Source organism: Triticum aestivum, chromosome 5D (genome assembly GCF_018294505.1).
Source record: "Triticum aestivum cultivar Chinese Spring chromosome 5D, IWGSC CS RefSeq v2.1, whole genome shotgun sequence".
Taxonomy (NCBI): Eukaryota; Viridiplantae; Streptophyta; class Magnoliopsida; order Poales; family Poaceae; genus Triticum; species Triticum aestivum.
Window position 1 is genome coordinate 462,286,471 of NC_057808.1, and position 15,439 is coordinate 462,301,909.

The following is a 15,439-nucleotide window of genomic DNA, read 5'->3' on the forward strand; positions in this document are numbered from 1 at the left end:
TGATCTAGGAGTAGATCACTTGACATTGGTCAAAATTATCCTTAGAGGACTAAGGAAATATTTGTCGGTTATGGAGGTGATAAAGAGTTCGTCGTAAAGAGTTATGTCAATGCAAGCATTTACACCGATCCGGATGACTCTGAGTCTCAATCTGGATACATATTGAAAGTGGGAGCAATTAGCTAGAGTAACTCCGTGCAGAGCATTGTAGACATAGAAATTTGCAAAATACATACGGATCTGAATGTGGCAGACCCGTTGACTAAACTTCTCTCACAAGCAAAACATGATCACACTTTAGTACTCTTTGGGTGTTAATCACATAGCGTTGTGAACTAGATTATTGACTCTAGTAAACCCTTTGGGTGTTGGTCACATGACGATGTGAACTATGGGTGTTAATCACATGGTGATGTGAACTATTGTTGTTAAATCACATGGCGATGTGAACTAGATTATTGATTCTAGTGCAAGTGGGAGACTGAAGGAAATATGCCCTAGAGGCAATAATAAAGTTATTATTTATTTCCTTATTTCATGATAAATGTTTATTATTCATGCTAGAATTGTATTAACCGGAAACTTAGTACATGTGTGAATACATAGACATACAGAATGTCACTAGTATGCCTCTACTTGACTAGCTCGTTAATCAAAGATGGTTAAGTTTCCTAGCCATAGACATGAGTTGTCATTTGATGAACGGGATCACATCATTAGAGAATGATGTGATTGACTTGACCCATCCATTAGCTTAGCACGATGATCGTTTAGTATGTTGCTATTGCTTTCTTCATGACTTATACATGTTCCTATGACTATAAGATTATGCAACTCCCGAATACCGGAGGAACACTTTGTGTGCTACCAAACGTCACAACGTAACTGGGTGATTATAAAGGTGCTCTACAGGTGTCTCCGATGGTACTTGTTGAGTTGGCATAGATCGAGATTAGGATTTGTCACTCCGATTGTCGGAGAGGTGTCTCTGGGCCCTATCGGTAATGCACATCACTATAAGCCTTGCAAGCAATGTGACTAATGAGTTAGTCACGGGATGATGCATTACGGAACGAGTAAAGAGACTTGCCGGTAACGAGATTGAACTAGGTATTGTGATACCGACGATCGAATCTCAGGCAAGTAACATACCGATGACAAAGGGAACAACGTATGTTGTTATGCGGTTTGACCGATAAAGATCTTCGTAGAATATGTAGGAGCCAATATGAGCATCTAGGTTCCCTATTGGTTATTGAACGGAGACGTGCCTCGGTCATGTCTACATAGTTCTCGAACCCGTAGGGTCCGCACGCTTAACGTTCGGTGACGATCGGTATTATGAGTTTATGTGTTTTGATGTACCGAAGGTAGTTAGGAGTCCCAGATATGATCACGGATATGACGAGGAGTCTCTAAATGGTCGAGACATAAAGATTGATATATTGGATGATATGTTTGGACTCTCAGAAAGGTTCCGAGTAAGTTCGGACAAATACCGTGGAGTACCGAGGGGTTACCGGAACCCCCCGGGGAGTGTAATGGGCATCATGGGCCTTGGTGGAGAAGGAAGGGGCGGCCAGGGCAGGCCGCGCGCCCCTCCCCCTCTAGTCCGAATTGGACAAGGAAGGGGGGGGGGCCCCCCTTTTCCTCCCCCCTCTCTCTCCTTCTTCCCTCCTACTTCTACTCTTGGAAGGGGTGGAATCCTACTCCCGGTGGGAGTAGGACTCCCCTTGGGGCGCGCCTAGGAGGCCGGCCCTCTCCTCCTCCTCCATGAAGGAAATATGCCCTAGAGGCAATAATAAAGTTACTATATATTTCCTTATTTCATGATAAATGTTTATTATTCATGCTAGAATTGTATTAACCGGAAACATAATACTTGTGTGAACACATAGACAAACAGAGTGTCACTAGTATGCCTCTACTTGACTAGCTCGTTGATCAAAGACGGTTATGTTTCCTAGCCATAGACATGAGTTGTCATTTGATTAACGGGATAACATCATTAGGAGAATGATGTGATTGACTTGACCCATTCCGTTAGCTTAGCACTTGATCGTTTAGTATGTTACTATTGCTTTCTTCATGACTTATACATGTTCCTATGACTATGAGATTATGCAACTCCCGTTTACCGGAGGAACACTTTGTGTGCTACCAAACGTCATAACGTAACTGGGTGATTATAAAGTTGCTCTACAGGTGTCTCCGAAGGTACGTGTTGGGTTGGCGTATTTCGAGATTAGAATTTGTCACTCCGATTGTCGGAGAGGTATCTCTGGGCCCACTCAGTAATGCACATCACTATAAGCCTTGCAAGCATTGTAACTAATGAGTTAGTTGCGGGATGATGTATTACGGAACGAGTAAAGAGACTTGCCGGTAACGAGATTGAACTAGGTATTGAGATACCGACGATCGAATGTCGGGCAAGTAACATACCGATGACAAAGGAAACAACGTATGTTGTTATGCGGTCTGACCGATAAAGATCTTCGTAGAATATGTAGGAGCCAATATGGGCATCCAGGTCCCGCTATTGGTTATTGACCAGAGAGGTGTCTCGGTCATGTCTACATAGTTCTCGAACCCGTAGGGTCCGCATGCTTAACGTTCGTTGACGATATAGTACTATGAGTTATGTATGTTGGTGACCGAATGTTGTTCGGAGTTTGGATGAGATCACGGATATGACGAGGAACTCCGGAATGGTCCGGAAGTAAAGATTGATATGTGGATAGTAGTGTTTGATATCCGGAAAGGTTCCGGAATCCATCGGAAGGGGTTCCGGATGTTTCCTGAAATGTTTGGGCACGAGAACACTTTATCTGGGCCAAAGGGGAAAGCCCACGAGGTTTTTGGAAAGCACAAAAGGAAGTTTTGCGGAGTCCAGGGGCCAGACGCCGGGAACCCTGGCGTCTGGCCCTGGAGTCCGAGAAGGACTCTTGCCTTTCGGGTGAAACCGACTTTGTGGAGGCTTTTACTCCAAGTTTCGACCCCAAGGCTCAACATATAAATAGAGGGGTAGGGCTAGCACCCAAGACACATCAAGAAACACCAAGCCGTGTGCCGGCAACCCCGTCTCCTCTAGTTTATCCTCCGTCATAGTTTTCGTAGTGCTTAGGCGAAGCCCTGCGAAGATTGTTCTTCACCAACACCGTCACCACGCCGTCGTGCTGCCGGAACTCATCTACTACTTCGCCCCTCTTGCTGGATCGAGAAGGCGAGGACGTCACCGAGCCGAACGTGTGCAGAACTCGGAGGTGCCGTGCTTTCGGTACTTGGATCGGTCGGATCGTGAAGACGTACGACTACATCAACCGCATTGATATAACGCTTCCGCTTTCGGTCTACGAGGTACGTGGACACACTCCCCCTCGTTGCTATGCATCACCATGATCCTGTGTGTGCGTAGGATTTTTTTGAAATTACTACGTTCCCCAACACTCCACTCCTTTATATACGGAGAGGAGGGCACCCCATAGACACACAAGTTGATCATTGATCTCTTAGCCGTGTGCGGTGCCCCCTCCACCATAAATCCACCTCGGTCATACCGTAGCGGTGCTTAGGCGGAGCCCTGCGTTGCTAACCTTCATCATCACCGTCATCACGCCGTTGTGCTGACGGAACCTTCCCTCGAAGCTCTACTGGATCGTGAGTTCATGGACGTCACCGAGCTGAACGTGTGCTGATCGCGGAGGTGCCGTACGTTTGGTACTAGATCGGTCGATCGTGAAGACGTACGACTACATCAACCGCGTTGTCATAACGCTTCTGCTTACGGTCTACGAGGGTACGTGGAGGACACTCTCCCCTCTCGTTGCTATGCATCACCATGATCTTGCGTGTGCGTCGGATTTTTTTGAAATTACTACGTTCCCCAACAATCATTACACTTAACAATATCCTAAGATCCGGAAAACATGATCACCATCAACACTTGAGCTAGTCTCAGAGGCAATACTGGGAACCCTTAGCCATTATCATTCCACACGTTCATATGAGTTTTCCATTGAATCGCATATTCGAGATCATAGCAGTTATAACATGAAATATAAACTCTTAATCATGAACACAAAATATAATAAGACAAATGTTATTGCCTCTAGGCATATTCCAACATATCAGCGGCCCTAGAAAAGGAGATTGCAGACTTGGTGGCTTGCGGATTCGACTAGTATCTAGCTGCTGCTGGACCGTAGATATCACCTTGAGTCGCTTCTGTTGAACCTCCATCTCCAGGAGGAGGCATACTGGCAACAAAGGGGTAGGCGGAATTGGGTGTTGATGGGTGATGTGCTTACTACATATTTTTTTATGATCGCGAATGGCAGAAGGAGGAGATGCACTATATTTATCGTTTCTATCTATGGGGTCTTAGCGTCTGACCCCACGGCTATCCAACTTCATGTGTGTGACTTTTTCAAAGACCTCTTGGCCGCTCGGTCACCGTCGGGCTTTTCCATCCCCCTTCCCTTTGGCCACCTGAGTCGCAGATCTCGGTTGAGAATGCTGAGTTTATGCTGCCCCTTTCTTGTGATGAGATTGACGCGACAATTGACTCTTCTAAGTCAAATTCTGCTCTGGGCAAGATGGCTTTTCCATAACTTTCTTTAAGAAACTCTGGCTGCTTCTGAAACACTTAGTCTATGCCGGTATCCAAGGGTTCTGTCTTGGACTATCGACATCTGTAGGCGCAACTGCACGGTTTCTACCCTGATTCCCAAGGTGAAGGGAGAAAACTCTATCCGGCAGTTCATGCCTATTGTCCTAATCAATAGTTTTGCTAAGTTTCCCGTCAAAGCTTTTGCTATTAAGTTCTCTTCGGTTACCCATCGTGTTGTGTCTCACTCTCAATCAGGTTTATTCTAGATGACATCCTTTCCCTCCACGAGAATGTTCATGACCTTAAGGCTAGAGGCACTAGAGCTGTTATTCTCAAACTAGATTTTGAGAAGGCACACGACTCTGTGAGTTGGCAATTTCTGCGATCGGTATTGCTGGCTAAAGGTTTTGACGGTGCCTATGTCCATCGTTTTATGAGTTTGGTTACTGCTGGCCACACTAAGGTGTCGCTTAATGGGACGGTGGGCCCTTACTTTGCCAACGGTCGTGGCCTTAGGCAGGGAGACCCTATATCTCCTCTTCTATTTAGTTTTATGGCTGATGCTTTGTCATGTATCCTCCCGAGGGTCGCTGATGCTGGTAACATTAAGGCAGTTGCCTCTCATCTAATTCCTTTAGGTATCTCTCCATGCTGATGACACTATTATAATTGTGGAACTGACACTATTATAATTGTGGAACTGGACGATCTTTGCCTGGCCAATTTGAAATTCATTGTCCTTTGCTTTGAGACTCTTTCCAGGCTAAAGATTAACTTCCTTAAAGGTGAAGTCATCGTAACGGGTGCCTCCGAGGCCGAGGGGGTGCGGGTGGCGCATCTTCTCAACTGTTCTTTGGGTTCTTTCCCCTTCAAATATCTTGGCATGCCCATCTCCCTATTTAAGCTTCTTGCAAACGATTTCAACCCCCTTGTTACCAAGGTTGGTAATCGGGTTATGCCTTGGAGAGGCAGATATAACACCTCGGCGAGCAAGGTGTGTCCTATCAATGCATGCTTCTCTTCTCTGCCTATGTTTCTGATGGGTTTCTACCGATGGAACTCACACTAGTAATGCTTTTTATTGGAACTCGGTGGAGGCGCTTATTTCGAAGCACGGCCACCTCCTTCTATCAGCATGATCATGCTCCTTCCTCTTAGTTATGCTCTTTCTGCTGCATGCTTCACTCCTTCACTTGTTGCCTTGGCTTCGCTTTAGGTAGTTGGCTTGTGTGCTGTGATCTCTTGTAATGCGTGCTAGTACTTGTGTTGGATTGTGCCCCTGTGTGGGCTTTTGAACTGCTCTCCGTTGATCTGTGATGTACTCTGTCGGTTGGCTTTGTTTATAATGTCGGGCTATCGCCTTTCGTCTGAAATAAAAGGAAGCTACTTACCAAGCTGCTTATGTAGGGCTTCACCTCCTCTAGACTGGTCGGTTTTCCTGGCAGAAGGTGATCCAAAGAAGCCTCTGATCTCAACGTCTATAAGGCGGAGTTGTAACCCAGAGCTCTATAACACATTGATTTGCTGGGGCGAAAACAAAACAGAATTACCACAAACACATGAACAATTTTGTCTGTAAATTCTTGTCATAGCTGTAGACCAAAAATGTAGTCATGGTAACGTTTCAGGTTTTTGTCTAGCAAGTCTACCGCCATCGCTAACCTCTTTCCGCCGCCCCTCTCTCTTTACACGGTCCATAAAACGAATGAGAAATATGCAGGTATGTATGAATATATATCCTAGCTAGGCCGACTGGTGGACGACGAGCATGAGCAGACCACGGGGACGGAGGGGCTAGCAGCAAAAGGGACCTGGATGCCAGGCTAGCTAGGTGCTGCAATGGCATGGGATGGAGGCTGTTTTCTTCGTGCAGCAGAGGGACTTGGACGCCAAGCACCGCCGGTAGCCCAGCTCCATCACGAACTCATTCGCTGGAGCACCCACCGGCCTCTGGACCCTGCGCTTCGGCTTGCGGCTCAGCCACTGCTTGAGTAGGCCGTGCAGCGTCGTCGAAGGGCAGACCGGCTTGCCATGGCATAAGATCTCCACCTGCATTTCGCACAAGTATACATACAGGTGGTCAGGCCAAATAGCACATTCAACATTGTCCATGTGCAAACATACTTTCTCGGCTTACATGTGCGATAACAAGAAAAATGATATTAATTGGTGCAAATGAATCATACTATATATGCCACCATCCAAATCTACAAATGCAGCAAGGTGGTGGTTCCTTTCACGGGAAATCGGTGGGGGTGGTGGCCCGTTCATTATTTCTGAATAATAAAATCTACAATGCAGCAAACTGGAGATTTATTGATGATCTAATTCTAATGCTTGGAAGCTAGCACCTTGACAGGAGGCCCCAGACAACAATCAAAATCAAAGCACAAAGACATCTAAAATGCTCACCTTAACGTCACTTGCTAGCTCAAGTTTTTTCATAATGAGCTTCAGGATAGAGGAGACCTGCATAGTTCCATCTCTGAAACAAGAAGAAAAATCCATATTAAACAGAATGTATTAAATTCTTGGAATTGAGTTGCGTGTTAGCTGAATTCCTGGAAGGGATGAACGAAAAAAAGCATGCAGGATTTTCGAATGAAACATCCTCTCCAATGCTGATAAAAATTGTTAATCTAGACACTTCACCTTCATATTTTGAAATGAAGGAAATAACTCTTGCTGATACCATAGCACAGTTGCTACTAGTAGAAAACATAACATGAAAAGGGGCATCAGCGCACAGCGCCATCTAAAATTCTCAAGCTGGGAAAAAACCTTGAGCAATCTATGCTACAAATAAGAGGATACTAAGTGAAGTATGAGAGGCCTCTATCATTGTTGACAAAGAAACTTGAAGATTAATGGGGAACTCACTTAATTCTGTAGAAATTATTTTTTATCTGAGGCAGCCGTTTAGCTTCTGCCCTGCAAAACAGTTTTCATTTTGATGTGAGGACGCAAAAAACACGGTCCATCAGAATTAATACGAATATTGAATATGTTGCAATCTTACTGGTTCAGTGAAGTCACTAGTGAAAACCAGACTGGGGTAGTTATTCCATCATCCGAGTCTGCTTCTGGGCTTTCCCTCAGACTATCCTCTGTGGTTGTTTTGTTTTTCCGACTTTCCCCCAGATAACTTAATGTTTGTGACTTCTTCGCGCTTGCCACGACTAAGCTCCGTAAGGGCTTATGAAGCTCTTCATTGTCAATCGTCTCGTGATTCTTTCCATCTTCAGAAATATCTGCACTATTCTGTTTTGGATGGAAGTGTACTCAGAATAAGCAAATGTTACAAGACAATTGGCATCAAACTTGCATATGAAATTATGTGCTGGTAATACTTTAGTAGTACCTTCTTTTTGTTTGCAGATGTTGGCACCTTGGTTGATTTTGGTGCTGAGGCCATCTCAGTCTTCTGATTATAGCCTTCCGATTTATTTGGCAATTTACCGACAGAAAACAAATGGGACATGAATTTCCTTCTTGCAGCTCTCTGTCCTGTCAGAGTAGGTTGTGTTGCCATCTTCTGGGTTTCAACCAAGGAAGAAATGGACCTCTCTTTTATCTTTGCTGGCAGTGTAGTACTTGGAGCCTCAGAAGCATCAACTTCTGCTTTAGGTGGAAACGCATGGTCCCTGATAGCCTGAATTTTTGGATCATCCCTTCAAACAAGGAAACAATCAATCATGTTAGGTAGCAGCATATAGTAGAGTACCTGAGTCGAGATCACAGGAAAAATAAGAATAAGTGGCTGGAATTCTAAGTTTTTGTTTCACAAAACAAGAATGTATGTATACATAGATAGTTTCTTCTATAGATACATTCTAAGCTTCTGCTTCACAAAAAAAAAACAAGTTTGGTCTGGCTATTAGTGAGAGTTTGCACTTGTAATTACACTTGTATTGCATAACTCCGCTGGTGTACTTATACATAGACTTAAAGAAATTGAGAACTGACAAGTTGAAAAAACAATGTTGTAGATAACTATATAGACAACCTTGTTATTTTAACAATTACTTACCTGAGTTTCTCTTCAGGAGCAATCCCAAGAGCAGCGTTGCATACGGGGCAGGATTCGATCCCCTCCTCACCTATTTTCTTCAGGATACAATCCCGGCAAACTGCTTACAAAAAGGCGGTCACAAGAGGAACTCCACAGGCAGGCATGCAAGTTTCATGCAGAGATTTGAAAGAATCGAATTTTACATGCTTGGCAAATGAAAACAATATTAGGAGTAAATTAGCTAGCTAGTAGCAACAATGCAACAAGACTAGATACTTGGCTTGCAACCAACCAGTCCAACAAGGAGTACCAACAACCGACACAGATTCCCGGCCGAGTCTTGGTGATCTTTGGAGCTTGGTTCCTTCTCTTGTAGAGTGTAGTGTTGTTGTGGTGCTGGTGTGATGTTTTTGTGTGCTGTTGTGGGTTTGTGTGCTCTCAGTCTGGGCTTTGTAATGTGTCTTCTTCTTCATACATGAAATGAAATGCAATGCCGTTGATTTTCGCCAAAAAAATGACCACGGCCGGCCAGCGCAGTGCAGAATGCCTGTTCAAACGGACACAACATTTCATGCCACCATCTACAAGCTCCCCCACCATCGTCTACAACCTCCCCAACCATTACCTAACACACACGAAGCTACTAGATAGAGTGCATCGACACCATACAGTTCCATTCACCCTGCGACAGGTGCCAAGGCTTTACAACTTTTGCTCCTAGCACCAAAAGGAAACTGGGACCGAATGTCCTTCCAAGAGGATGGCCCCGGCGGCCACCACGGGGAAGTCCAAAGTGCCGTGTCGTCGGGACATGGAAGACACCTGGAAACGCCAAAGGTTGGCTGCATTGTGGACTCTAAACTTCCAAAGAAGAGAGGTGGCGACATTAGACCGAGAGCACGAGAGCACGGCGTCGGCTCCGGATGGATTTCTGCGTGAGAGCACGGGCGAAGAAACTACCGCAGACCGAGAGCACGGCTAACAGGCCAGGTTAGACTGATGTTTGCTCGCGTATTTGTTTCCCCTCTCCTGTAACTCTAAACCCCATCTCCGCTGCCATGACTCCGCAGACGGCGACGTGCGTGTCCAATTCCGAGCGCCGTGTTGTATGTGGCCAACTGCGCGCGAGCTGGCAGTGGAGCTGGTCTACGTACGTACGATGACATCGGCGACAGCGGTGCGTCGTGCATCATCGTGTGCTTGCGCGAGCCCATCGCCAAGGACATTCGCTTGGTGGAGGCGGAGGAGGATGGCCGCGTCCCGTCTGTCTACTTGGTTTAGACGTTGTCCTATTGGAGAAAGATCGGCTGATTTCAACGATCGCGATTTCGCCTCGGACGCCTGCCCCTGCCTGTTAGCGTCGCGTCGCGCTCGGTGGCTGCGGCACGGGGTTTCTCCGGAGTAGCGCGCTCTGGCGCGCGCTACCGGAGAGGAAACGTCTCGGCCGCAAGGTGGCCGCAACGGCCAAACCGCGGCGCACGCAATCAAAAGACTCGACCGGGACGGCCAGATCGCAGCCCAGGCAATCAATCAAAAGGCTCGGCAATGACAGCGTCGCCTCCGGCTCTCTTCTGGATCAGATCACGAGGTCGCATCAAACGCCAACCAGGCAAGGACCGACCGAGAGACAGACAGACAGGACAGGGAGAGAAAGCAGACACAGCGCGACGCGACGGCGACGGCAGACGGGACGGCAGCGCGACGGGAGGTCGCGAAGAAGACGGGGCGGCGGCGCAGGAAGGCCGCGGGGCGACAGAGCGTGCAGTGCAGACACGAAAGGGGGGAGGACGAAACGAAACCGTAGAGGCGGCGGGAGTGGGATAGAAGAGAGAACTCACATGTGTGGCCGCACTCGGCGAAGGCGCTGGCCTCCCGGAAGTATCCCTTGCAGAGCGGGCACGTCACGAACGCGGCGAGCGCCGCCCGCGGCACGCGAGATACGCCCGGCGCGCCCCCCATCTCTCCGCCGCCCGCAACCATGTCTGCCACCTTCTCCTCTCTCTAGGTCAATCCTCGATCGACGACCTCCTCGTCAGAACTCTGCGACCGGGAGGCGGAGAATCAGCAATAAACGGCGCGGGGCGGTGGAATCGAGGGCGTTGGTCGGTCGGGAGAAGGGAGAAGCGGCGGCTGAGCTCCGGCGAGTCGCGAAGTTTAGTGTTTTCCTATTCTGCTGTATTTTTTTGGGTGGATATATAGAAATATATAGAAGGCTAGCTGTGGGAGGGACGCGATAGAAATAGAAGGCTGTGGGGTGGGAGGGACCCAGCAGAATTTATAGGTCTAGGGTACTTTTCCTACAACGGTCTTGGTGCGATTTGTATTTTTGGAACCGTCTTCCTGTTTTGTCAAAAAATAAATTTTTTCCTGCTCAAAACCAGGCCATTAATTCCAGCTTTCATTGCTTCCATATCGTAGGTAAAGATTCATCTTTTGTGCGGATAAATATCAAATTCTTATTACAAAGCAAGATACGATAAAAAGAGAATCGGGTTCAGATGGGTCCGAGACCGTTGTGTAGGTGAAGTGCGCCGGAAACCGAGAAGTGAGTTTGGAAGAAAACCCTTGTGTACGTGAAGTACATGGGAAATGGGGGAGCAAGCCGGATGATACCGTTATGAATGAGAATTACGCGAGAAAGAGAGAAGTGAGTTCTGCAAGACCCTTGCACGTGTGAAATGCACCGGAAAAGAGAGGGACCTACTCGGATGAAACCGTTTTGTATGTGAATACTTTGGTTTATTTTTTGACAGGCGCGAGAAGTGCAAAACCAAGGAGACGGTAAAAAGAGAAGCGAGTTCAGATGGGACCGAGACCGTTGTGTTGGTGAAGTGCGCCCGAAAGTGGGAAGTGAGTTTGGAAGAAAACCTTTGTGTACGTGAAGTACGTGTGAAACAGGGGAGCAAGCCGGATGATATGCATGAGAATTACGCGGGAAAGAGAGAAGTGAGTTCCACGAGGCCGTTGCACGTGTGAAATACGCGGGAAAAGGGAGGAACCGACTTGGGTGAAACTGTTTTGTATGTGAATACTTTGGTTTATTTTCTAACAGGCGAGAGAAGCGCAAAACCCTGGAGACACCATGCTATTTATTGCACTTTAATCAGTTACCAAAAGTAGTTCCAAAATTTTAAAAAATTACATTATGTGACAGCTCATGACAACCCATTTCACTAATAATTACTTTATGATAATGATGATGAATATTTAATTGTGCGGGCAAATAATGATTTTTGAATACCATATTATGCACGAGTAAGTAGCGAATTAGGCAAAAAAAAGAAGTAAGTTCGGGCAAGACGATTGTGCATATGAAGCGTGTGCACGTGAAGTATGCCGGGAAAATGAGGGGATAGGCCAGGCAAGACCATTGTGTAGCTATGAGACACTACCAGTCAATTGTAATTAATGAATGGCAAATATAGATCCAAACATGCTTAAATCAGTACATCAGTGTGACTTTATACTAGTATATCTCTTCCCGACAAAGGCAGTACTCCCGGGGCGCCGCCCATCTCGCCGCCGATCTAAGAAAGAACCCAATGCACTGAAATTCCACTAATAACTAATATACAAAAAAGAAGAATAGATATAGGGTATCAAACCTATAGAGTTTTTGCTTCAAAGAAATAGAAATATCATCATATAGAGTCAGGGCGCCCGCCCACAACCACCTCCGCCACCTTCTCCTCGACGACCTCCTCGTCAGACCGCGGGGACTAGGAGGCGAAGAAACAGCGATAAACGGCGCCGGGCGATGGAACCGAGGGCGTTGGTCGGCCGGGAGATGGGAGAAGCGGCGGCGGAGCTCCGGCGAGTCACGAAGTTTAGTGTTTTCCTATTCTGCTGTATTTTTTTGGTGGATATATAGAAATATATAGAAGGCTAGCTAGCTGTGGGAAGGACGCGATAGAAATAGAAGGCTGTGGCGTGGGAGGGACCCAGGAGAAATTGCTACGTCTAGGATACTTTTCCTACAAAGATCTTTGGGCAATTTGTACTACTTGGAACCGTCTTGCTGTTTTTTCTAAAGATAATATTTTTCCTGCTCAAAACCAGGCCATTCCAGTTTTCATTGCTTCCATACCGTAGATAAAGATTCATCTTTTATGCGGATAAATATCAAATTCTTATTACAAAGCAAGACACGGTAAAAAGAGAATCGAGTTCAGATGGGACCAAGACTGTTGTGTAGTTGAAGTGCGTCGGAAAGTGGGAAGTGAGTTTCGAAGAAACCTTTGTGTATGTGAAGTACGTGTGCAACGGAGGAGCAAGCCGACGACACCGTTATGCATGAGAATTACACTGGAAAGAGAGAAGTGAGTTCTGCGAGACAGTTGCACGTGTGAAATACGCGGGAAAAGAGAGGAACCGACTAGGATGAGAAGTGCAAAACCATGGAGACACCATGCTATTTATTGCACTTAATGAGTTACCAAAAATAGTTCCAACCTTTTAAAGCAATTACATTATGTGACAGCTCATGACAACCCATTTCACTAATAATTACATTATGATAATGATGATGAATAATTGCTTGTGGGGTAAATAATGACTTCTGAATACCATATTATGCACATTTAAGTACCTAATTAGGCAGAAAAGAGAGAAGTAAGTTCGTGCAAGACCATTGTGCATATGAAGCGTGTGTACGTGAAGTATGTCGGGAAAATGAGCGGATAGGTCAGGCAAGACCATTGTGTAGCTCCTAGTTAAAAACATCTATGTCACGTTGGTCGGCATAATTTTCATACACACTAAATGAAACAAATAATTAGAAAAGATAATATTCCACATCCGAATCATAGACAGGACGAGGACCGACGGGGGCGGATACCAAAACCATGGCACTATATAATAAAAAATAATAATAAAAGTAAGAAAATTATACAAGTATCTATCTAAATCATACAAGTAAGAATTTTTTTCTTTGAGAAAGAAGATAAGAACAAGAGGCTCACCACGGTGGTGCCGGCGACGAGATCGGCGCGGGCGATCGACGGCGGTGAGGACGGGGTCGGGACAGGACGGACCGCCAAACCTAGACAAATCTTGAGGAAAATGGAGTTTGGAAGTCGAGCTTGGAGAGGAGAAAGCTTAAGTGTGGCTCGGGCATTTCATCGAACACCTCATGTGCATGCATAGAAAGGAGAACAGAGCAGCGCATGCACACCTCCCACACGGCCAAAAAACAGAGGAGAGGGTGGGCAGGGGCGAGGGTATATATAGGCATCTCTTTAGTCCCGGTTGGTGGCTCGAACTGGGACAGAATAGTGACCTTTAGTCCCGGTTCCAGCCACCAACCGGAACTAAAGGTGTTGTGCCAGGAGCGAGGCCCATTGGTCCCGATTCGTGTCTGGAACCGGGACCAATGGCCCCCGAGGCCCGGCCGGCGCCCTGGCCTCACGAACCGGGACTGATGCACCCTTTGGTCCTGGTTCGTAAGAGAATCGGGATTAATGCCCTTACCTGGCCTGGACCAAAACCCTGTTTTCTACCACGGGAGAGACATGGCCGAAACCTGCAGCTTTAGACAATGACCATCTCCTCCAAGTTGGCTGATCACACCAATACCTGCCGGAGAAGGTTTCATATTTTCCTCATTTGTCCAAGCCGCATCACAGAAGATTCGTTGACCTGCAATTAAAGATGTAGCTTGTGTGGCTATTGGCTGCCGTACTACAACAGTTGTTGAGCTTTGATCATGTCCCACCATCACATCCTCAATTTTTGGGCCCGGTAAGATCGCGTTCGCCACCGGGTATACCTGCGATGGTTGACAAAAATTTCTACCAAACACGGCATCATTTCGTGCTTTACAAAGGCACCACAAGAAAGTGAATACACTAGTTACGTTAATATATGGATGAGTAGAATCTAGTAAAACCTTAATCATTTGAAAGAAACTGAAGGATAGGGCATGGAGGAAAACGAAGGTGGGCCCACTCGCTAGAGAGATACTAGCAGGGGGGAGACATATTATTGACTGTGGCATCAGCCAAAGAGTTCTCCGGTGATATATGAAATCTATGTACTTTGTAAACCATCATGGCGGCTGACAACTGAACGATCACTTCCTCTCTACGAACTTGACAACCGCATCAGGGAAATCCAGATTAGTACGGTGACCTGGCTATTCACTACAACCTTAACCAGGTAACTCAAGATCCGGGACTGGGTCTAATGATGCCTATGTTGGATGGAAATAATGAGTGGATATTAGAGCAACTTTAACCGGTTAGAGGAGTGAAAATTCTGGTGATCGCATAGGCTCCAACCTAGTTTCGCATGTCGGCATGACCTACTGTGACACAGAACAAGAGGAATATCCTCAGTCAAATCCCTATTGTTTTCGGTCAATGTCGTAGACTGCCCGGAGAGGCCTAACCATGGCCCATTTGACCCGGAGATCATCCCCTTTGACTTTGTCCATTATAGGTTAGCATCAGATTAATAATTAAATGTTTCATAACGAAAACATATTTAAAATTGCTATCTAGTAATATAAGCATTAAACAAATAGACACGAGCATCCAATGCAAATAGTTAGATGATCAGAGAAAGGAACAATCTGTAAAGAGTAATTAGTTAAGATACTTCTACCTCTCTAAAAATGATTAAAAATTACCACATAGCTTATAGCTAGTGTATATCTACTGTGTAAATTTTCAGGATTTTATCACGCTCTAACTGTTCAGGACAATCCATACAACAATAGAAGTGCTGCTCGTCCCCGCACATCGAGCAGGCGGGCGGGAGTCCTGTGACTGCATGCGCTCCAACCTGGTCTGGAATGTCGACATAACCTGCCGTGA

General features: G+C 46.2%; 1 protein-coding gene across 1 annotated transcript; it reads right to left on the minus strand.

Annotated features, from left to right (window-relative positions):
• Nucleotides 1-3,979: 3,979 nt before the first annotated feature.
• On the minus strand, nucleotides 3,980-10,583 carry LOC123125529 (E3 ubiquitin protein ligase DRIP2-like). Its single transcript, XM_044546003.1, has 9 exons — nucleotides 10,463-10,583; nucleotides 8,643-8,742; nucleotides 7,974-8,283; nucleotides 7,632-7,873; nucleotides 7,493-7,543; nucleotides 7,025-7,097; nucleotides 6,557-6,661; nucleotides 6,005-6,090; nucleotides 3,980-4,019 (listed from the first exon to the last, which is right to left on the minus strand). Exons 1-9 carry the CDS (start codon nucleotides 10,581-10,583, stop codon nucleotides 3,980-3,982), a joined length of 1,128 nt encoding a protein of 375 aa, XP_044401938.1.
• Between the last annotated feature and the right edge of the window lie 4,856 nt (nucleotides 10,584-15,439).

Coding starts and splice junctions, on each gene's coding strand:
- LOC123125529 (XM_044546003.1), bottom strand. CDS start 10,583: ATGGGGGGCGCGCCGGGCGTATCTCGCGTGCCGCGGGCGGCGCTCGCC. Junction 8,743..10,462: donor CGCCGAGTGCGGCCACACAT/GTGAGTTCTCTC, acceptor TTTTGTAAGCAG/TTTGCCGGGATTGTATCCTG. Junction 6,662..7,024: donor AGCTAGCAAGTGACGTTAAG/GTGAGCATTTTA, acceptor TGCGAAATGCAG/GTGGAGATCTTATGCCATGG.